The sequence below is a fragment of the Leptonotus elevatus genome, chromosome 2, assembly GCF_054856555.1.
Source record: "Leptonotus elevatus isolate MCC_2025b chromosome 2, RoL_Lele_1.0, whole genome shotgun sequence".
NCBI lineage: Eukaryota > Metazoa > Chordata > Actinopteri > Syngnathiformes > Syngnathidae > Leptonotus > Leptonotus elevatus.
In genome coordinates, this window is record NC_141240.1 from 27,264,110 (window position 1) to 27,287,748 (window position 23,639).

Here is a 23,639-nt window from a genome sequence, read left to right on the forward strand (position 1 = left end):
CTCCTCTTCCATTTGAGGAATTTGTGACATTTTTGCCGAGATTTTTTTTCATATTTTCAAGATTATGGTGGGGAAAAGTGTGAGAATATTAAGTAATAATACTCCTAAAAAGACTAGTATGTTTTCAACATCAAAGTTGTTATATTAGGAGAATATAATGCTATTTTTAACCAGGGGGAGTGAAGGAATGATTTGCTGAGGAACAGTTTTTTGCCTGGGTAATAGAAAGAAAGTCAGTGAATAGGTAGTGATGGGAAAATGAAGCTTCATGAAGCACTTGTGATATTTTTTGGCTCCCCGAGATGGTTCTCTTGGTTTAAATATAAAGGCTAGTGCAAAGGAAATTGATTACATTTCCACTGCATCTTTCAACCAAGAGTGCCATCTAGAGGAGTCAAAAAATATCACAAGTGCTTCATGAAGCTTCATTTTCCCATCACTATGAATAGGTGAGTTGTAAGCACAGAATCAGAATGATTAGACGACAACAATTTCCTCCATGCTGTTTTAATGTCTTGGAGCGTTTGGTCTTAATGTGAGTGTCGCCTACTCATGCGTATGCATGACTGTACACACTATTGCAATTCAAATAGTCTTACATTATACACGTTTCCAATATACAGCATTGATGTCCTTACGCAAAGCCACTGGATGTCCTCAGTGGTATGTTAGAAGAAATACAGTACATTCATACAAGTACATACATAAGCACCAAATAAAATGACAGCAATAGACATAATATTGACAAAAACGCACACCTGGCTCCAATCTGTCTTTCCAAAAACAAACAAACATGTCATTATAAATATGTGTCGTATGTATTGTTTGTTACCTATAGTGGCAAATGTCACTAAAGTGGAGCTGGAGACATTGTGGGACAGACAATAGCAAACTACTGGCAAAGAAAATAGCACATCTAATTGCAAAACATAATGAGTATGAAAATACGGAAGTAAAAATATATATTTTTAACTTTAAGGGGGAAAGATCAATTCTATTGAGAATCATGATTTGAAGAGGCATTATTATACGGCATAATGGAACTAACAATCCCATACTTGCACATCACATTTGAAAGGAATTGGATTATCAGCGATTGAAGTCTGTACGAGGCACATTGTCACTTGCAAAGCAGAAGCCAGACAAAATGTTGAAATTTAGAAAATAAACATCATATGCAATATATCCAGTCATCAAACTATAAACTTGAGTCCCGACAAGATTTATTTGGACACACTTGCACTACATGAAGAGTGGACACGATTGTTGAAATCCTTCTGTTCATGAAAGAAAAAAGCGCAGTGGTCACAGAAATAACTTGATTCTCACAAAAAGTAAAAATGGGGGAAAAAAAGAAAAGAAGATCAGATCAGGTGTCTGTCAGTGGTTCAAAGCAACTGCATTTTGTTGAATACGAAAGGAATTGGTCAATCAACTTGGTATTTTTTTTCCGTTTCAACGTTCATGCAATTAAAACTATTTCAAGTTTAATATTAATGCTGTTTTTATGCTTATAACTATTCCATGGAGCTGCGCAAGTATTGTTTCAAGTCCAATCAAAAATTAAAAATCATATGTTGCCTTTACCATTTTAATTTCCAACTACTGTTGTCAATTTAACTGACACTTGATACACAACACTGAGTTAAATGGAAGTAGGATCAGCAACAGTGAATTGTATTTTTGGGTTTGTTTAACCGTCAATACCATGTTTTAATTACATAACAAAAATAAATAAGAACCCTTGGTGACATTAATCATGCGTTGGAATTGGAATTGTATTCCACGTGTGAAGGCTCCGTAACAACATCTGCTTGACTGCATAAGGAAACGCATGTCGTCATGAAGCGGCACAATGACAGGAGATTCAAAGGCTTTTTCTTGCAACGTAACCCACATCAACTGAGTGGCCTGGTCGGTTACAGTGGGTGCGGTATATGGCTATGAGGGGCGGAAGTTGAAAAATACTTTATAATATTAATATTTACTCTTGAATAAAACTCTCAACAATGTTCATGAATTCTGAAATGAATATGCGGCGCAACCTCTGAAGTTGTTTGGAATTCGGGAAAAATCGGCCTCTAAAGTTTCAGGCAAAAACATCTGCCGCTAAGCGGGGCTTTTTTTTTCCATACTTATTCCAATTCGTCTTCTTTTTACACTTGTGTGATGATTAAAAATGTTAATGTTGTGCATGACACCAATATAAGTTTATAAGTTCATTGATTAATTGTTATGTCTTAGCATAACTGTGATTGATTTCTTTTTGCTCTTTATAGGTACGATTTCAACTAAATCGTGGTGCCTTGAGATACAAATTAATTTACACACATTTAAATAATAATGTTATAAATCCGTTTCGGCCGCACTCTCTCCTCAAAAATTGTAACGTGTTTTTAAATGGGAATTCTGCACCGCAGACGAGATACAAGAAAACAGAGATGTCGCAACTTTGCAGCATTAATATTAGTTGTACTTCACAGAGGATAAAGAATATACAACTGTGAGCGTTGTTACAGTCAATTAATCTGTCTATCTTGGTTGCTATTCTGTGTTCAAATATCTGTTGCTTAAAACACCATGGTATTTCCCATGATGTGTTAGCATTAGCATTACGCTAGCAGACCAACATGTGGTTGTTTTAAATACACGCATAATTGTCTTTGTCTCATTGTTTGTTTGACTGCTACTTACTACCAGCATACAAGTTTGTGCTTGCAAGTCAAAGCAAAAAATACATTTGAATGGAAAAATCAGCTGAATGGAGGCTCATATTGAAAAAAAGTCGGGTCAGTCATATCTCAAGGCACCATCGTATTGCTTTTACCAATTGGTGTTAACAGTGGGAGCCTATTTTTTTTATACTCCCAGTCAGGCTGCGAGTGTTTAAAATTATTAATTTTTTTAAACATTTATCTGAACATCATTTCACCCCCTTTGAATGTGAAAATTGTACTCACGACAGCATGACACACCTGGAAACGGTTTGCTAATTGCGTGTGGGAAATGCATCGTATATCTCCTTGAACCTTTTGATGGGACAATAACTTTGAGGTTACATTCAAGAACAGATACATTAGATTGATGACATTGACAATGCCATTTAATTACCACTTGCAATCCTCAAGTTCACTGGAGAAGACATTAAGCAATCTCATTCATTCATTCATTCATTCATGTCTTGCACAAAGCCCACAGAATTGGGATGCCAAATGATCATGATTGTCCCCGATGTCTTACACAATGTTTCATAGCCGCAGCTTCTTTCCCACCATTGTGTCGTACGTCAGCGTCCCAATGTGTAAACTGTATGGACAAAAGTATTGGGACACGCGGCCATTCCTTGACCTTCTCCGAACCTGTTCTCGCAAAATTGGATGATACAATTGTCACAAAAATGACGATAACTTGACAGATTGCTGAAGAGATGTGTCTCAGTACTTTTATTCGTGCAGGGTACGTTTTTTTGGTTTGTGTTTGAAAGGCTAAAATGATCAGACAAGCAATGTATTATACGAGGTTCTACATTTAACTGTACAGAACAACCAGTTCCGCTGCGTATGCCGACTGTACAGCTGCAGTAATTCAAGTAATTGCTTACAATTCATAAAGTGAACAATAGTGCAAATCAAAAGAGAAAGAAACTCATGTTGCTTATTCTGTCTTCAAATTACATTTCACTCGGTGTAAGACTGTTTGTGTTGAGATGTTTATCATTTGGCTTTTTAGTCCCCCCCCCCCCTTTTTTTTCCTCTTTACATATTTACATCGTGACAAAATAAACCCATTCACAAGAAAACCAGATCACACCTCCAAACCTCCTTTTAGGCATTTTGCTACAGCAACCCATAGTTCGGTGGTGAAACAACTCGGAATTCGACTTTAAAATGCCAAGACAGATGCGATTGGACAAGCTCACCTCCTAATACGTATTTTCAAGGCTTTTTTTTGTGTATACTTTACAACATTTCAGAAGGTCATCAGGAATGCGAAACCAAAAGGGAAATTGGTCATGATGACGACAGTGCCAATAAAGGTAAGGCTTGCTACGTACACATTTAATTGTTTTCGTGTTTATTGTGAGTTGAACTATTCACACAAGTTACTGAGTCACTTCTTTCTGCACAAATCTGAACAAATGGAATGTGTTCCACATCCAACAGTCCATCGAATGCAAGTGCAATGTTGACCTTTATTCTATGTCTACTAAGATGCATAGCAGAAGGAACTTGTTCTCAAGTTGCCCTTTTATTTTTATTTTTTTACCCCCCAAGTGACTGACTGGAGGATATATGGTCCAGAGTGACAGTTGAACGAGACAACAGAGGTTTTAGGTCTGTACAGCAGAGTGTTCCATAGTAGGAGACACATTTATTATTATCTACACTTAACTTATAGAGTGAAAGTGCAAGTTTGGATTGAAAGCATATGGATGGTGGACACTGTGCCTGACTGTGGCTGGCGGCCAGTTCAGGGTGTTTCCCGCCTCTCGCTTAAAGTCGGCATGGATAGACTGCAGCAGTTTATCCGACGTGAAGCGCGATAAAAAATGGATGGACAGAGGAAGTATTTGGGTTGGAAGAATAATTGACACTGAAATTCTACCCAAAGACACAATTGTATTATTTGTATCTGGGTATATGGAGGACTGGACACTTGAAGTTGGAGGGTAAAGCAGCAATGAAACGCACGTGCAGGAGGTCCTCAGTTTACAACAGAGTTCCATTCCTATTTACCGTCATTTCACTAAATATTTGTATGACAAATGCTTCTTAGCAATAAACATAAACAATAGAATAAAAAACGATATGTACGGCAGAGACTCGGTGAGCTTTCTTGTGCCAAGCGACGACATAATGTTACGCAGCTGCACAAGCTAGTTCATCGCACTGTTCGCAAACTCAAAACACTGTATGTCAGGGACGTAATAAACCTACTGTTTACTTGAAACAGACACTGGACCTGACTATTAAGTGACCATATAACCTCAAATAGTGGCCTCCACTCTTATTGACACTAACTGTCAATTTAATGCCAGGTGCTAATGCTAGCTAGTTAGCTGCATCGATCATAAGTGATGTGCAGAAACATAAGCAGGGAACATTGACTTCCACCTACCAATTGCACTACATTATTGATAGGAACTAAGAAAAAAAGACATACAATAATGTTAGCCAGTTCTCATTCCATTCCCATGTAAAACTGAAGTAACAATCCTCTGTTGTCTGTCTTCAACAAATAAAGGCCTCCTCCCAAATGAATGCTTTAAAATGCCCAGTGCGAGTTGCAGTTGGAGCAAATAAAAAGCCACAGCCACTATTGGAGGAAATACGGTAGTGTAAAAAGAATTCCAAAGCAGAGGTTTGTGGTTGAGCGATCATCTAGCATGTTGAGGTTGTTTCTCTTGGAACAGCTCAAATGATGATCTGACCAAGGTTGTTAGTTTAGACTTAACAGCACGAGGACAAGCAGAGGTGCAGGAAATGTCCGCAAATGTCCAAAAGTCACAAGATGGGACACTGAAAGCCCATTTCCACCAAGAAGTAGTTAACCTCAGTTGAAGGAAGATTTCATTTGTTGTTGTTGCCAATAGTGGTAAAGACAAAAAAAAGAAGAAGATAAGTTGGCACACTTCTGACTTTGTGATCACAGTGGTAAAATACCCAAAGGTCGACGATAGACACACTGCAGTGACTACTCCTTGGCTTAAAGACGACAGGATCATAATTTCAAATTCAGCGGTAGACCAAACTCTTAACGACCAACTGTAAATATGGAAAATTGGTCTCCTGGAAAAGCTCTTCCCTAGGTGTCCTTTAGCAAGACAACGAGACTGTCGGAAAGAACGCAGAAAACCACTTTCATAATAAGATCCCTCACTGGAAACACAAGACACTTCTGGATTGACTGTTCCTAATGGTACCACAGTGAACTCACGGAGCTGAAATGGACTAAACTAGACTGCTTGGTGGAAATGTGGTTTCAATACCATTTGCAATGGCTTCATGAGATTTTGTTTTGGGGCTTGTTTATAGTTAATTGCAGTGTTGTATCATTAAATGTGGAAAAACACAAATGACTAATGTTAATGAATATGGATTTTTTTTTTTAAAGACTTTAAGGACAAGGGAGACGTGAGTTTTGAATTTGACTCAATGAATAGATTTTATATTGTCTACAAGAGACAATTTTGTGTACATATCCAACAAAGTGCTAGGTCCAGTCCTCGGCGAGTCGGCAAATTCCCTGCATTTGAAAACGAAACAATCAGCATTTAAACATCCAAGTATTGATTATTCAGTTCAATCAGCACATTCAGCCCCGTAGCCTTAGACGAGTGGTTGCGACAACCCAGTCACTTAATCTTTTCCCACACGATCCTGTATTTTGTCTTTCTGAAGCTCCCCTCAGGGAAGGACCTTCATGACTGTATCACCAGACTTTTCACGATTCAAAGCCATATAGTGATGGTCAACATCCTACTGGAAGGAATTTAGAAGAACCTATGTTCACATCTGAGATCCACCAAGGTCTCCCCCGCCTGCGGGGTAATGCCTCAACCCCCCTCCTCTGCGCAACGAGTGCAGAGCCACAGTGCAGCAGCCCCTCAGCAGTGACCCAATGTGGTACATGGGTTGTCCGACTCGAGCCGGACCCCGGCACAGCCACGCCACCGTCGGCACCACGGGGATCGCCACTGCCAACAGATCCACCAGGAAGTGACGACTCCAGTAGCTTTTCTGTACCGTCCCAGGATCAGAGGTGGAGTCCCCCTCCTCTGCTGCTGCACTACCGCCTTCTTTTCCTTGCTCTTCAGCATCCGACTCCTCGTCATCTTCGCTGTCGTGCACCCCCACGGCGATGATACCAGCGCTTTCTTCGTTGGAAATAAATTGTTTTGGCTGGGAGGTGTGAGGTTGCTCTCCACCTTGTGGGGATTCTGGGCTACATGGGCTCAGTCCTGATGTTTCTGTCTGAATTAGGCCATCTGCTTGATGGATTTTGTTACTGTTGGCTATTTCCACAAATGGTCTGTCCTCGACAATCCATAAGCCTTCCTTTCTTTCTGCCGAAATGCAAAGTGCTACCTCCTTTGATTCTTCCTGATCTCCCACCAAATTTCCTGGCTCTGTCTTCAGCTGTACTTCTGTTGGTTGGACTCCTGGCATTTCACCCCGATCGTCCACTGCAGCAGGTTCTTCCTCTTCCTCTTCCTTTCCTTCACACGTAGGACTCTCCATGGAACAGGTCACAGTGGCAGAACGCGGAATGGAATTAACCCGAGGCAATTTGGAAAATGGAATCGGCTCTGTGGCTGTGCTCATGACAGTTGATCTGGTTGTAGAAGTGGTGGTGGTGATGGAGTCTATATCTTCTTCTCCTTCATCTGACATCCAAGTTGAAGTTGGGCTGCAGGCTTGGGATCTGAAGGTACGCTGTTCAGCAATCGTATCCAAGTCTGATGGGCAACCTGATGTTGCTGGGATGGGACAGCTCTCGGTCTGAATGCCTGTCTCGTGTAGGGGGTGTAGGTAGAGGTGATGGTGTGACAAGCATGGGTGGTTCATACAGTTGCCTCCACCTAAGCCACAACGAAATGTTGGCAGGCGTTCACCCGAGCACAGCTTCTCGTAGGTGGCGGAGTGCGGCATAGTGTGGGGCACCGAGTGTGACAGGTTGTGAGGGAACGAACGAGGTAAGGTTTGGGAGTAAGTGTGAGGTAAAGAGTTGGATGTGGAGCGGGAAAAGGTTTGTGCGTAGGAGTTGAGCAATGAAGCTGTTTCCTCAGAAAGGAAGGCGGCCTCTAGGAGCAGGTCGGCCCGACTCGGGACACTACTGCTCTCCCCGCAGCAGACAAAGCCACTGTCCTGAGTGCCATCAGCTGAAAGACAAGGAAAATCCGCGCCATTGCCATTTCGGTTTTCTGCTTGTTCACTCAGTTTGGTGTAGGTGGAGCTACGGGTCAGAGAACGGGCTGGCGAACCATCACAAGAACAAGACCCCCTTCCTCCTATTGCTGGTTTTGGTATCCCTCCTGGACTTTCCCCAGACACTGACGCTGGCGCCGAACCCCCAACGCGGGTTCGACGGCCTGCTATGGCTTCTCCCTCCTTGGCTAATCCCACCTGAGCTAATTCCATGTTGAGCAACAGGTTCTCAAGCTTGTGGTTTTGAGTGGTGATGTCTTGAAAGTACTTCTGGACCCCGATGTCCCCGCTGAGTCCCCCAGCATCGCTCAACCTGTCGCGGACCGTGTCCACGGCCTGTTTAAGTTGTTGGATCTCCAGTCGCGCCTCCTTCAGTGCCAGCTGAGCCTCCACGCGGTGGCACTCCTCTTCCACCCAGTCCTCCTGCATCCTGTAAAGCTTTTCTCTTAACTCATCTATCTCTGTGTCCCTAAGAAGGTAAAATGGGGGAAAAAAGTCACCACATAAATAAAAAATTTGTTAGAGAGAAAAGGTAGAAATGAAGAACCTTGGGTAAATTCTAAATGCTAACCTGTCTTGCAGTGTGGTGATAGTTTCTTTTAGCTTGGCCCGCAGGTGGCGGATGCACACCTCCTTTTGCTGCAGAGGTGTGAGGTATTGTTCTGGTGGCGGGGGCCGAATACCGTGGTTGTCAGTACATGATATGTACTTCTGATGACGTCTATGGGACACAAAATGCATGAAAACAAACGTGATATATTTTCAAAATGATTGCTTTTTGATAGTGGTGTTTGGGGTTGGTTTATGAGTTTCAATTCTGTGCTTGAATTGATTCTCTCTGGGAACTTCGATTCACATCACAATCAAGAACAGTTTGAAGATTTCTTTGGAGAGGGTTTTAAATTGTCTTCAACAGTTACAAAAACATGCACTCTATTGTTTGGTTCATTTCCAGCCAGTTCCCTTACTAGTATTGACTGATGATCTGACCACTTTATGGCTCGTGTTCTCTCATTTTTGTATTCAAATGAACAATTTTTACTGTACGTAGTCCATCTATCCATCAATTTTAAACGTGCAATTTTGGTTTTGGTTACAGTAGGATTGACCTAAACACAAATTAAGCACTGACCTACATTGACTACTTAGGAATTTGTGCTAACTGTCCTTTGTTTTTGTTTCATGCATGGGTCATAGCTATGCAGCTTCCTGTCATTTGTTGGTTAACGCTTCATTTTCCAATCAGATTTCAGCTTTTCTGTTGCCATGTAAATGAAATCTTCCCAGAGCCTTCCGTATCACGAGTGCTGGTGTCAGATGGTTGATCAGATTTTGTCTATAAATCTCTGGTGACTATCATATAGTTTAATAACGTTTTTAGGTTTTTGTCATGTCTTTAGTTGATTTCTTTCTTTAGTAATAATGGAATTGTTCCTCAAATATGTGAACTACCTTTCTCTTTCCATAATGTCATGCATACATCTAATGCATTTTTGTATATTGCTTTGTGTGATAGTGGTGTTATTAAGAGGTGAATGACATAACTTAAGTCCCCATTGAAGGTCCGGTGACGTCCGAAATGCACTGCCCATTACTGAATGTGTGTATAAAGTTCCTAAAGAAGCTAGCTGTAAGACATAGTCCCTTGTTTGGACAACACACCAGTACAGTTTAGTACGTGAAGTTGTATGTAGTCTGTATAAGAAAATATCTTCTTACCCTTTGGTTGGGCTGCAGTCGCTGCCTTTACAAGAGCCGGAGTTGCTGCTGCTACTGAGGGAGGCATTGCCATAAGGATCCCTGTTGCTGGGGCCTGCAGGTGACCGCCTGGTTGCAAAAAGAAGAGATGAAATGTTGTTACCTCCTGGTAAAAACACCCTACACACAAGCTGGTGAGGGTTAACTATGAGCTGATGAGCCAACGAAAAAAGTGCCAAATGACAAATAAGAGTTAGGTCCAATCACACAAATAAGACAAAAACACAAGCTAAGTTTTGCCACTAAAGAACATTTGTGGCCACAATAGAAAGAAGGACGCACTGGAATGGGTTTGAGTTGTGAAAAAGCCAATAAGTATTGGAATGGGCTGAAAACGAAAAGCAGGACAAGATCAAACAGTGGAATACATTGGACACTCAAACACGAAGCTATTCGGTTCTTCCCCATAAGAACTCTAATAAGAATCAGTAAAATAGATATTTTACTTTTTTAGCTTTGTTACTGTTATATTCATTTATTCTCCTTTGAATTCTAATCCAAAAACCTGTTAAAAAAAACAACAACTTTTGAACCATTTCCCCCCCCCTTAAAACCTTTGAGAGAATTGACCGCAGATGCGTTCATGTTACGAGTGTCCACTGTAGTTTGGAAACGAAATACATAGGAGTTGCAAATGAAGCTGAAAAACAGATCGGACTGGATATGAGGACGTGGTAACGCCATCCACATGTGTTTCACATGTAACAACGCAATGAATCATTCACACAGTACAATGTGTCACATCATTCCCATGCTGCAGAGTGTGGACCACAGAGAAGGGGCTCTGGACAGACCGGGAGCGAGGGGTAGAGGGGGAGTTTGTTGGACGGCTATGACGGTCCGGGGACTTGTTGGAAGCGTGTCCTTTTGAAGTGGATGCATAGCCTTTAGTCGGGCGCATAGACACCATGTAACCTGTCTCCATGGGGACGTAGTCTAGCTCTATGAACCTGCAATAGTCAAACCTGACACACCAGGCAGAAATAACAAGGCGTTAGGTCACACAGGACACGAGACCATGTGATGTGCATTTTAAGAACACAATGACTCATTTGGGTTATGTCCACAAATACACAAGAATTTTATTTACCACACTTCAGGTTTACGGTCGAAAATTTCAAGAAAATAAATCTTGTGAAAACTCAACTGCAGGCATAAAAAAAGCAGTGCTGTAGGTGGCAGTAAAAGTTTACAAGTGCTCAGCAAGCTTATTTCCCGCTGCAGCACTGTCTGTGGAAGCTGGAGTTTCCACTTACACCCAAATTAAGTGGACTGTAATGACGAATGATGAAAATAATTATATGAACCTTGATCCAAATTTGCATCAAAATCTAATGGTTTCTTGCATAGCGTGTGTTTTGCCAAAATTGTGTTGTAGGGTTTATGTAGTAGTAACTAATTAGCTTATCAGTAACTAATAAGCTCTTCCCTTACCGTAGGTAACCATGAACCGTGGATAACAGTATAATGAGGCAGTTGAGAATCAATACAGACGTGTCTTACTTGACTTGCCCTAACCATCCAATCAAACCACAGAACAATGCTGACCAATGATAGGAAAATGAAGCTTCATGAAGCACTTGCGATCATTTTTGACTCCTCTATATGGTGCTCTTGATTTAAAGAAAAAGGATCGTGCAATGGAAATTGATTACATTTCCACTGCATCTTCAAACTAAGATTGTCATCTCGAGGAGACAAAAATATCACAAGTGCTTCATGAAGCTTCATTTGTCCATCACTAATGCTGACATCATTGTGGCTCTGTGAGCCAAATTTGAAATGTGATTGGTTAAGGCAACAGTTCCAAGCTAATGTGGTTTAAGTTAATTAGTTTTAAGTCAGACAGCAGTAACAATTTTGAAGGCCCTTGGCGGATTAGATTTACAAAGCAACACATCGAGACTGATTGACAAAAAAAATAAAAGAAAAAACATCTTGCTGGCCCTGGCTGCTCTACGCTGATTGATACCTAATATTGACAAATGAAATCACACAGAGGCCTGTTTAGTGCCCTAATGTGCATTTACATGCAAAAAGACTCATGTTTTGGTGGACATGGACTGAGATGATAAATATCAAGATGCACTCAAACGCTGAGTGCCTCCACAAGAGGCAATTTCTAAAAGCATTGTCAAAGCAAAGAGGTGAAGTCATTTTACAACCACACTCAACATCCTGCATTGCACTTCCTTTGCAAGTTATGTTCAGAGAGCAATGTTGACAGGACCAGGAATGCAAAAATGGCACGTTTACTCTCCCCCAAAGTGTAACTTAAAAGTGACTCAACTTCAACAGACGTGTAATGAAGAAGTTCCATATATTAAGTTGAAATTCTCTCTCTCAAAAAAAAGAATAAGTTCTACTTGGTATTTCCCCAGCTTCTTCCTTGCTTGCTTTCTGAGTGACAAAAAAAGAAGAAGAAGAAAAAAAAAAGGATCCATCCATGCTGGGGGAAAGCCTACTCACAATCTTTTACATCTCAGCTTGTGATTGGCTCTTTGTCAGTGTTATGACATGACATGCAATTTGCTAGAAAATCTCACTCACAATCTCAGTCTATTCATAAAATGCCCATTTGCACTGAGCAGCTAGCATGGCTATAGAGCAGATCCCGTAGCATTTAAAATGCATGTTACTAGTAATGTTTACTAAATTTGTTGTGGCTCATAATAACCACCCGAGAGTGACTGTGAGAGTGGGGAGTCCATTCGTTTACTGAAAAGCACCGTTTATATATCTTCAAATGTGACATCATAGGCATGTTATCTAATACACAAGGCTAGCATTTTCCCCTAGCAACAGACCGCAGCCACTCTTTGAGCCCAACATGTCTCGTTCCACTCATACCACAGTGATTGCTAACGTCCTTGTCCAACTGGACCCAAGTTAAGCATTCATTCTTTCTCCAAGAAATTCACAGCTGTATATTGTTTACAGACTACACATTGTTTACAGAATGCACAGCTAAATGTCACTTAATTATTTAGTGTATCTCCCTTTAGGAGATAATGGGTAACGTGATTTGTGTTTCCGTTTCTTTAGTTTTGTTGAACTATGGGTTTACCTGCAACGAGTCATTGATTTTGTTTGCTACTGATGCATGGTTCATTTCCTGCACTGCTAATACAGTAGGCCTATGTATGTTTTTAGTAAAAAATTATACAATAAATGATAATTATAATAAATTAAGTTTTATTTTTCCATTACAAAAGGTTTGGTGAATGCACATATGAAACTTATGTGATTCAATACCTTCAACAAGGTTCAGAAATGAAGAGGCTGTATGCTGGCTAGCAAGCTAATAGATGATTTATTAGTGTAATGTACATTACATTAACTTCTTTTTCCCTCTCATACTACTTTACAGTATGTTCATATATTAATTTTTCATGACGAAGTAACAGGCTGCTCATCCCCCTTACATTTGGCTTCATACAAATTACATTTGTAGAAATTCCAATGTAGCCATGTTGAATAATTTACCACAGTTGCGACCAGGAGCATATAGCGGATTATTATACAGGATCCTGATCTAATCTGTAACATTTGAACACTTTTAAAACATTGGCTATCACTGTATTGAGAAATTGTAGCCTATGAATAATTTTGGGCATACAATCTCAGCAAACGTTGCGACTACGGGATCACATAGCGAACCACCTTTGCTCAGCTGGCTAAACATGCTAGCTTGTGTAACATAACTTCGTTTAAACCTATATTTACCTTGTGCAAAGGCAAATAAGTATATAAAAAAAGCATCATTGGATTCAAGTTGAGTTCAGAACGCTGAGTCAACATCTCTTCTGTGATCTTGAGGACCTCACTAGCTATACAGACTTCCGCATTAAGATGAAATCATTAAACGAGCAAAGCGAGCCAACGGGCACAGAGGCTCATAAGGACAAACAGCCATTCGTGCTAACATTCACACCTGATGACAATTTAGAATCGTCGTGCTAACCACTATACCACCATGCTGCACGAGAGGCAAAGTGTCAGAGGAAAAAGAAAATGAAAAAAAATGCCGGTTAATAGCAATACCAAAGTAACCATGGAAAGAGACACGTTCCAGAGTTGACTGAGCAACTTTTGTGAACCAGTGATCACCAGCAGTGGCGTTTTGAAATGAAAATAGATTGTTTTGAAAGTCAAGAATCGGTTCCCGAGTGTTCCTCTGCAAAACAGGTAAGAGAAAGGACTGGGAGAATCGGCAGGGTCTCAATCTCAAAGATTCACATGGGACACGGAAATAACTCCAAAAATGGTAGTGTAGAATTATGAGGCAGTAATCACTCAGTTTCATCGATACATTGAATTCATATTCAAATTTAACAACAGAATTTGTGAATTCGTCCAATGAAAAACTTTTATATTTTTGCATGTGTTTTGAATGAAAACATTTAAAAAACTTCAAATGACTCATACATTTTTTATTTGTTGCATGATGTGTATCATTGAGTTGGAAATGTAAGAAGGCAGCAAAAAGATTGTAAGACGCTGTGTTAGAGTCTAGATCAGGGGTCACCAACCTTTTTAAGCCGAGAACTACTTCTTGGCTACTGATTAGTTCGAAGGTCTACCGCAGTTTGATAAAAAAATTTGAAATAACAAAGTTGCTCAAATTACATTGAATCATATTAATGTTATCATATGTTATTATTTGTGATGTCGAAAAATCGGCTAGGTGAACCACAAAAAACAAAACAAAAGAGAGAGAGAAAGGAATTCTACAAAGATTTAATAGTGACAAGTCTAGTTGTTATTAATAATTCATTACATTCATTTTTTTATTCTATGTGAATACACCAAACATGTTAATGATTTCTCACGATTTTTGGGAAACAGATAATATGCAATACTTCCTTTACAATCTCTTCCTTTGTTTTGAACTTTTCAAATGATCATTTGCACAACATTCCTAGTAAATCACAATGCCCCATCATTGTTGAGCTATTTTTGGAACAGACCCACAGACTACTTATGTAGTCCTTGGGGGCACCACGTGGATGACCCGTGCTATAGATTAATGACAAATATTAAAAAATAATTCTATTAATCATTTGCGCCACTCAAAAAGATCCTGCTAACTTAATCTGGATATCATTTGGAGAAATTTAAACATTGAATATGTGAAGAAAGTATGACACAATTTGGGCTTTCTATATAATGTTTTGTCAGAATGCCAAAAATAAATTCTTGAAAATATAAATTAATTAAATTTGCTTTCAAATTTGTGATTACATTACAAATTGCCAAACAGTCTCTTGCCACTTGCTTGTGTTTCCCAGCTAAAAGATAGCCATTCAACAAAGAAAAACATCATTTAAATAATTTTAAACATAAGTGTATAGAATTTGGACAGTGATGGTCTGGTTAAGGTGAAGTGATAAGAAAACCCCAATTGTTTCCCTTTTTAATTTATATTTATTACAGTGCAGTGATACAAAGTCAACTTATCTCCAAGTACTTTCCCTTGTGTGCGCTCCTGCCTCGTCTCTCTGTTCTCTCACTTCTGTTCATGGTATTTTTTCACCGGCTTCAGAATTCTGTCAAGCAACATGTTCTGCAAAATCGCCACTGCTCACCAGTGATCACAGTTTTGTCTCCACCACACAATAGAGCTGTTTTTTCCGGACAGTGCGTGTAGCCGCTCAACACAAGCATTTATCGATATGCTTGAGCATTAAAGTGCAGATCTACCTCATGTAGATCAACAGTGAGTGGCTCAAGGTTTCCCTCATCGTGGTTCTTGCAGCACATCACTAGGGAGGATGAGCGTTACAGCAGCGTCCCAATCTGTTGGTACTGTATCTCATTTGAATGTTTACATATTGGTTACTAATGATTCAGAATCCTACAAAAGAATCTGCATCCAATCTGTACAGTCTGAGGGGGGAAACCCTGATCCCAGATCAGCGTGGCAGCACACTCAACAACGCATGCCAGAGCTGCAGCGGCTATGGCGCATGCTCTCTGAGAGGGTAACTGAGTTTTTTCTCACGCAGGGGGCGCCGGCACCGGAATGGCTACCGGCGCCGTGGCAACCGGTGCGGCCCCCCCCGACCCGGACTCCGGCCTGGGGACCGGGACGGGCGAGGAGGCCAGTATTTGCTGCAAGCGACGTTTGGGCTGCAGTGCCTTCAGAGGGTTGAATCTGAGAGAGGAGAGATGAGAAAGAGGAGGACACCAAAGCAACGTGTTGAGCCATCTGTAGATGCTTGTTGCCATGGCATTACCACAACGATTCCCTTATTGTTGTTGTGTGCACCCAGAGCCACATGACTTGTTGACAAATGTGCAACAATGAATGCAGAGTCATGTATGCAATGCCGATAAAAACTGGAGCAGGGGTGGGCAAATATTTGTTCTCGAGGGTCACACATGACCAGGTAGTAATTAGGTAAATAAATGCAAAATATATGCAAATTAATGAATCAATTAGTTGGCAAATAAATGAAAATGTAAATATAATACATGTTAAATTGCTTTATCATGATTTATTTTTAATATATTCATTATTATTTTACTAATATTTGCAGTTTATTATATGCAATAAATCAAATTGATAGTATGCCTGCAGGAAAAACATCATCATAAACAGCCTAGCTGTTAGTGGTCAGCAGGTGGGAGGCGTCCACCAGGTGACCACCAGACAGATTTCAAACTCGTCATCACATTATCAAAACCGCAACTCCTCAGCTGACATGGCGAGACTGGATAGAAACAAATCAAGTTGGACAAACAGCTGACTCAATCAAAGGAAGACAGAGAGAGGGCTGAGTCAGCCTTGTGGCTGACCCTCTAATGAAACGCAGCTAATTAAATATTGTCATATTAATGAATAGGTTGCCAGAAATGTCTTTGTCTTTGGTGGCAGTATATTCAGACCAGGTGACATATTTTCCACATCAGAATGTAACCAGTGTTATTGCTTCAAGCTGATCATTTGTAAGAAATGGGCACTGTGATTATCATTAACTCATGGATTTGCTAGCATAATGCTAAGAAACAATGGGAAACTCCATTAACTCAGCTAAATTAGCATCACTATTGCGCAGCCATTTTAAGCCATCAAACAACTGTTAAGTTCAACACAAACACAGCAGTAGCATGCGTATACAAACTACAATACCCCCCCGAGGCTTCCCCATGTACAATACAATTACGTTGTATGCATTGTGTGTAAATCGATATAATTTAGTCTGTTGACAACTTACCGGCGAGAGCCCGATGCAGACCTCCGACTGGCTGGAGCAGGGGCAGACATGAGGCCGGGCAGTCTCCCAGTCGAGCTCCTGCTGTTCTCACCGTCCTCTTATTCAGCTGACGAGAGCCTGGTTGAAAAGAAGATGTCAAAGAAAAGTCCCAAGAAGAAAAGAAAAGCCACTGAGTGACTCAAATGTCTGAATTTTGGACTCAACCCCAACACACACATACACACACTGCCGCAATCAGCTACCGGAGGTCTTCAGCATGCTGAGTCAAGCTAACAGTCTTGCCTTAAACACTGCACACAACAGCACTAGTGCCAACGTTAGCGCTAAAGCAAGATGAGAGGTGGCTTTAATTGGCTGGTCCAGTACAATTCATAAATATATACATAATTGCCATAGTCCGTTGCTCTGTCCAACATCTGCTTAATAGCCCAAATTGAGTTTCTTGGACCCAATAATGAGAAGGGTACATGTGATTTGGATGCAGTGATTACTTGAACACCCCAAAAGTTGTACAAAAATACAATGCCAAATATGCCCAAAAAGTGCAAATGATTTGTGAACATGGAATGTCTACATGAGCATACCATGCCTCACTAGACCTCATTCGAAGCTAGCATCAAGCTACTACTACTACTACTGCTGTCCATCTCTTTATGTTATTTGACATGAAGCAGCACGGCAAGTGAAGATATAGACCGCTACGTAAGCTCCTCATGCTAGCTGCTATTAGAGAAATAATGAATGCTCAACTTGGGCCCAGTTAGACAAGGGCATTAGCAACCACTGTGGTATGACTGGTACGAGACATGTTCGGCTCAAGGGTGACTGCTGCTTGTAGCTCGGGTAAATGCTGTCCTTGTGCATGAGATAAGATGCCTAAGATGTCACTTGTGTGTACATACCCCTTCACCAAAAGTGCTATTTTTTTTGGTGTGGAGTTTCCCCAATACCAGGAGCCTTGCGTTATTGGCTAATTTTTGCTTTTCTTAAAAAGAAGTACTTACTGTGCATACATGTATTTATTTTGTTTACTCCCAGCTAAATGTAAAATTGACAAACATTAAATATCGTATAAGTATATATGTGAGCGCCACAAATGTTCATTCAGAGTACTTTCAATGCAGCATCACTGCCATTATCATTAGCGTACCTTAAGTCTGCTAGCTTAATGCTAACATTCATTTGGAAAAGAATTGCGAACAGAAATGCGTATCACTGTTGCAGTTATTTCAACACATGCATCAAATAATTGTTTAACACAAACACTCCAGTAACACATTAACAGTCTTTCTGTGATTTGAGACAATACTTGGAACTTGGAGTTTAGCTTCATCTTTCGTTTAGTTTGCTGATGGTCTACAACGTTTCACTAAATTATCCATCAACTCCGCCTGTGTCACATTCCGCATAGTCAGAGGCATACACACCAGAGGGAGCAACACAATTCAGACAAAGAGTGATTTTCATGTGTAAAAAAGTTAAATTTTTTTAAAATGTATATTTTAGTGTTTATATACTACTGTGCTCAATAGAATGAATTTCATGATCGTTGAATATGTGTATTATAATCATATGGATATGAGAATGGTTAGTGTACACTTATCTTTGCATTATAATATTAAAATTTTACTAGATTGTGAAGGCCACTCATTGGACTCAATGGATTTTTTTTTTTTTTAATATGATTGATACCCAAGGCAAATATTGGTCTGAAATCAACAAAATTGGAGTGTATTGTGGCAGAATTTGAAGGTACCACTTTAACAGAATAGGCTGAATGCAGCACTGCATCTCTCTACATCTCATCAGACTGAAACGATGATGAGTCATTCTCCACACAGACTGCACAGTCAGCTTCACCCTTCATTTGTGCAACTACGAAGGGTATCTCGTGAGCTTTTAATAATATTTCCGTTTGGCTAAAATAATGAAAGCAACATTAAAACAGATATGTTGCCACTGCATGTGCCACGTGCACAACTCCCTGCATTTACAATTTGTTTTCATGGGGGATCCCTTTACCTTTCAAACGCTGGGCTGCTTCCGAACAAGTAGCCCTAGCCTAGTTGCAACACCCTCGTTCCGCTCCTATTTATCATGTTAACACAAACATACTCTGTATTGGCAGTACAAGGTGATGGGGCATACAAGAAAAAGAGTGTGTGGCTTCAACCAGAGTTTTACAAGTGGATATTAAATCTACTGTAAGTATGTATTATGACCAATGAATACAGAGATTTTTTTTATGAAGACACCTGGGAGCTGTTTTAAAAAAAAACTCAATATTTTGCTTCACTTTGCATACCTCTCATGTGACATGACTAACATGTCTAACTAACAAGGTCATTCAGACATACTGTACAGTGATTAATGAGGGTCAGCGATACGATGTAGGTGGTGCAGCCGACATGATTGCACTACAAAGATGTGTGGACTAAACAGGCAAAACGCTGGAAATCAATATCCACAATCCCGTAAATAGCCCGTGGGCGGAGACTACACGTGTATCCTCTTTCGCTTCATCTGTCATCATTCAGCATGATGCCGCATTCATCTTTCCAAGATAAATAGTAGATTTGCCGTGGAGGGATTCCCCCTTTTAAACAGAACATTTCTGCTGTTTGCTTCACTTTTATGCATGACACATTTTAATGCCATCAACTTCACTTGCTTCCACCAAAGAGTTCATGATTAATTATTTTGTTGTTGACATAGCAACCTGGATGATGTTCAAAACCATGAAAAGATTGAAGCATCTAATAAGATTGTTCTGATGCCCTCCTTGTGATTCCTCACAGCCACTAAAGTGTATTTTTCATGATATTTGGGTTTTATATGGAATATATCAGTAAATGCTAAATTGGAGTACTGTACTGTAGAATAACTTTGGCACATAAAAAAAAAGGAGCAGGAATAAAACATTTATTGCGATGGAGAATAATTTAGATTTTTTTTTAGCTGGACGCTATGATCCTCCAAATTCTAAAACATACAGTCATGAAATATTTCACTCAATGTGTAGTCAATCTGCATAAACCATCGTCACTGTTGGGTAGAAACATCCTACGTCCAAATTTGGTGAGTTTCCTATTTTTTCAACGAATCGATGCTATTGCCAGTATTTTTAGTCCCCACACGGGTCTGTTATTTTATTTTATCATTATTATTATTATTTTTACAAACTAACCAATCCAATGTATTGAAAATAGCTTGAAAACTTTATTAACTCAAATAAGTTATTTATTTTGTGTAAATAACCTTTCCATGATATTCAATTTTATTTAGATGGACCAATATGTAAAAGGGGCACACTTTATTATTTAACATGAGTAACACAATGTTAAAATGGCTCTTTTGACAGTAAAGCTTGCTGACCCCTGCCTTAGGGTATGTCAACTTTCAAGCACAGCTGTAGCCATTCTTTTCACTGATGGGAAAAGCGGCCTGTATTTAAAAGAGGTGTCTATTTGCCCGATTTAGACAGCATGTTTAAGCACCACATGCTACCGTTTTTATTTCATTTTTTGGGGACTGCCATTTACATTGACTTTTCAAGTCACGCACATCAGATACTGTTTAGCACTTAAATAAATCCACTTTATGCTGTGCTCATATTGGCAGATATGCGACGTGCATCAGATTTTAATACATTTTTGGAAAATACATGTTTTTTATTTCAGCAAATGCCGATTCATGTGATTCTTTCACCCCTTTATGCTGCTTTAACATGTACTGCATCTCAGTTGTGTCACTCTCTGGCGCATTCTCTGACAATGAGCACGCCACTGCCACCTACTGTAGTGGATGTGCAGTTACACTCTATTGAGCAGGACGGCCACCATTACAGCAATATACTGTATGGTAAATATTTGTCAAACCTTGACAGCTTTAGGGGATCCGTAGTCAAGGTCATAGACAGAAAAGAAACAAGCGGCCTTCCACTGCATCTACATCACAAGTCATGTTCTATGTTGCTTACAGCCATTAGAAGCCATGTTTCCATGGCATCTGAATATTGCAATGATGTGTTTTGATGCATTAAACAGCAATGTTTTCTTTCTTTTTTTGTAGTTATTTCTGCCTTAGCACCTTTTGCATTCAAATCATAATTGGTACTCACTTTTTTTTATGTCATCAGTCAGGTGTTGTGTCCCCAGTGGCAGAAATACTGCAAGGTCAAACTGCTGCGCCAGGAAATCTGTCACGACTTCGGGGCCTGCTAACATGGACGTCGCTCGGTGTGCTACTACTGGTGTGTACTGTGTTTGCACGGCCTCTTCAGCAACCCTATATTTGTATAATGGTGTGCCTGTCTGAACGCTTGAAAGCAGATTGAGCTTTAACATGCGTGTTAATGAGACAGCACCCCCCACCCCCTTTCAAAATAAACTGACTACCCCCCCCCCTTTCAAAATAAACTGACAGAGCGAGAGTGCCGTTGAGTGCTTCCAAAATAAAACATGCACCCTGGGTGTGTACATTTAAGTCGTGTCCTTGATGCACACACATACACGCACACACAATCCAGTTACACCGCAGTGCTGGTGCTTCCGATGATAAAATCACGCACCGGGCTTCTTACCAGCTGACTCCCCCACTTCTGCGTACGTTGCGTTAGTCCTCCCTCGGCTGCTGGGGCTCCATATTTGGAGGATGTTTTCCCGTGGCTGACAGCTCTGCAGGATGCAGAAGGGATGTTAGCACAAATAGCACAGGAGGGGGAGAAGGAGGAGAAGGAGGAGTGGTTCAAAAGAGGAGAGGGGAGGAGGCAAGATGTGCACTGGACGGATGGATGCACACAAGCAGTACACGGGGGATTGTGGATGGAGACATCCGCGTCACGCTACGTCACAGCATTTAAAGGGAAATGATGACATCAAATTGTGCAGGCAGCGGCGCTTTTACAGATGATTTTCATTTTACTCTTTGTATCATGTAAATTCTGTTGAGGTGAGGATTTTGGTGAGGAGACATTCATTTATGAACGCCCCCCGCTAAATAAATAAATAATTTTTTAGCAGGGCGAAACTGTTTCAGTTAATGACAAATTCCTGAAACACAACAAGACATTCCATAAACATACATGACATTACACAGCGGCTATACTTGTTCACCACACTACAAAAAAAAGCATTTAAAGTACAAAAAGATTTAATACAGATAAAATGAAAGTATCTGCATGCGGGACCCGCTCTCAGCCATCACGAGTGGGTTCTTCATATGAATTTAATTATTTGTTTTTTTCAGATCAAGCAATATAACATATTCCAAAAATCCAAACATAGCAATATATTGTAACAAACGATCAGAAAATACGAAAATAGGGAAGCATACGTTTAACTTGAGCAGGAAATCTACAGTGCTGTTGCAATCCAAACTGCTTGAATGATAGCGACCACCATTCTTTCCTTTCTTACACTTCTATAACTTCATGTTCTGTGTTCATTATCCATGTCATTGGTCCTTTGTCACAATCTTGCATTTATTCTTTGTTATTTGTCGTTTTACAAGTTTAGCTAAAAACACAACAACTGGATGCTTGTTTGTGCTGAAATGTTTGTCTCTTATAGCAGAATGTACAATAAACCCGAGTATCCACCTGTTTCCATTCATACATGAGAATAAGTCATGGCCTCATGCAAGTACAGTAGCTTTGTGCTGAGTTAAACAGGCCCAGATTTCAAATTGAGTGAGTTAATATGTAAGTAAATTGAAGTAAAGGGATTTATTTTCATGCCCAGTGCAACTGTAGCTAGCGCAAGACACGGTCGAAATCTGTGCAGAGGTAAGTTAAACCTTGTGTTGGTATTTTTGCATCACGCAAGCAGGCGCAGCGTGATGGATAAAAAAAAAGAAAAAAAGGACGCTTCACACCATTATGAATGTCACTGCCAATCAAAGCAGCTCTTCTCATTCTCTTTAAATGCAGCACACATGAATTCCTCTGCTCGTTCTTGACATGGTTAAAGAAGAAACTGATTTACTCTCGTCCAGAGACATATTGTAGCTTTTATAGTGAACTGCAAACAGACCTCCATGGGTGGATGATGTGAAGTTGGCCAAGGAAATCACATCTCTGAGTGGGCACTTGGAAACAGCTTACAACACCAATTAAATCGTTAAGGTCCGTTTGTTCTGATGCATAAATAGACTGAATGAATATCGTAATAATAGAAATAAAAACACCAGGTTTCATGTAAACATTTTCTGTGTTTCTCCAGGCACTTTTGGAGAGTGAATACACACTGGGGCCAACAAATCAATTGATTTGAATAGTAAACCAAAAAAATAAAAAGTAATGAATGCAGCATACATTCTTTGTATGTAACATTGCATGCACTGAATGAAATGCTAGTTATAGTTGGACCCAGTATAAAAATATTCTAAAAACGCAGCAACTTTGGCTGTGATGTCATCTAGTGGAGACATTAAGTGCTGCAGACAACTTTTTCAGAACAACAGATGTAAAGCGTAACACTAGCCAACAGAGGTCACTCATGGATCATTTTGCTTAAACGTTTGACTGTACTACTGGTAATAATAATACTGACGTTGATGATGATAATGATGACGATAATAATAATAATAATAATAATAATGGCCAGACATTTAAAAAATAATTTTACATTAAAACGGATATGTAACTGTTGCTCTGTAATATACATTTATTATTACTCAAGGTCTGTAATTTTCCACAAGAGCTTGAGCAAATAGGAAATGTATTTAACATACA

The 23,639-nt window shown here is 40.0% G+C and overlaps 1 protein-coding gene across 5 annotated transcripts; it reads right to left on the bottom strand.

The window, feature by feature from the left end:
- Positions 1–491: 491 nt before the first annotated feature.
- Positions 492–21,712, bottom strand: snphb (syntaphilin b). Of its 5 annotated transcripts, none has more exons than XM_086068884.1 (7): positions 21,489–21,712; positions 16,907–17,023; positions 15,691–15,843; positions 10,481–10,651; positions 9,648–9,755; positions 8,500–8,649; positions 492–8,397 (listed from the first exon to the last, which is right to left on the bottom strand). In XM_086068884.1, the coding sequence occupies exons 2-7, from the start codon at positions 16,954–16,956 to the stop codon at positions 6,510–6,512; spliced, it is 2,520 nt and encodes an 839-aa protein (XP_085925010.1). In that variant the 5' UTR covers positions 16,957–17,023; positions 21,489–21,712; the 3' UTR covers positions 492–6,509. The 5 variants fall into 5 exon arrangements, with proteins under 5 accessions (XP_085925010.1, XP_085925011.1, XP_085925012.1 ...); XM_086068885.1 differs by having other exon boundaries at positions 21,477–21,712; XM_086068886.1 differs by lacking the exon at positions 15,691–15,843.
- Positions 21,713–23,639: the final 1,927 nt, after the last annotated feature.

What these genes read in the sequence shown, in the direction of transcription:
- snphb (XM_086068884.1), bottom strand. Translation starts at nt 16,956, where the DNA reads ATGTCTGCCCCTGCTCCAGCCAGTCGGAGGTCTGCATCGGGCTCTCGC. An exon ending in GACTGCAGCCCAACCAAAGG is followed by an intron (nt 8,650 to 9,647) that starts GTAAGAAGATAT and finishes TGTGTCCCATAG; the next exon opens with ACGTCATCAGAAGTACATAT. An exon ending in ATCACCACACTGCAAGACAG is followed by an intron (nt 8,398 to 8,499) that starts GTTAGCATTTAG and finishes TTACCTTCTTAG; the next exon opens with GGACACAGAGATAGATGAGT.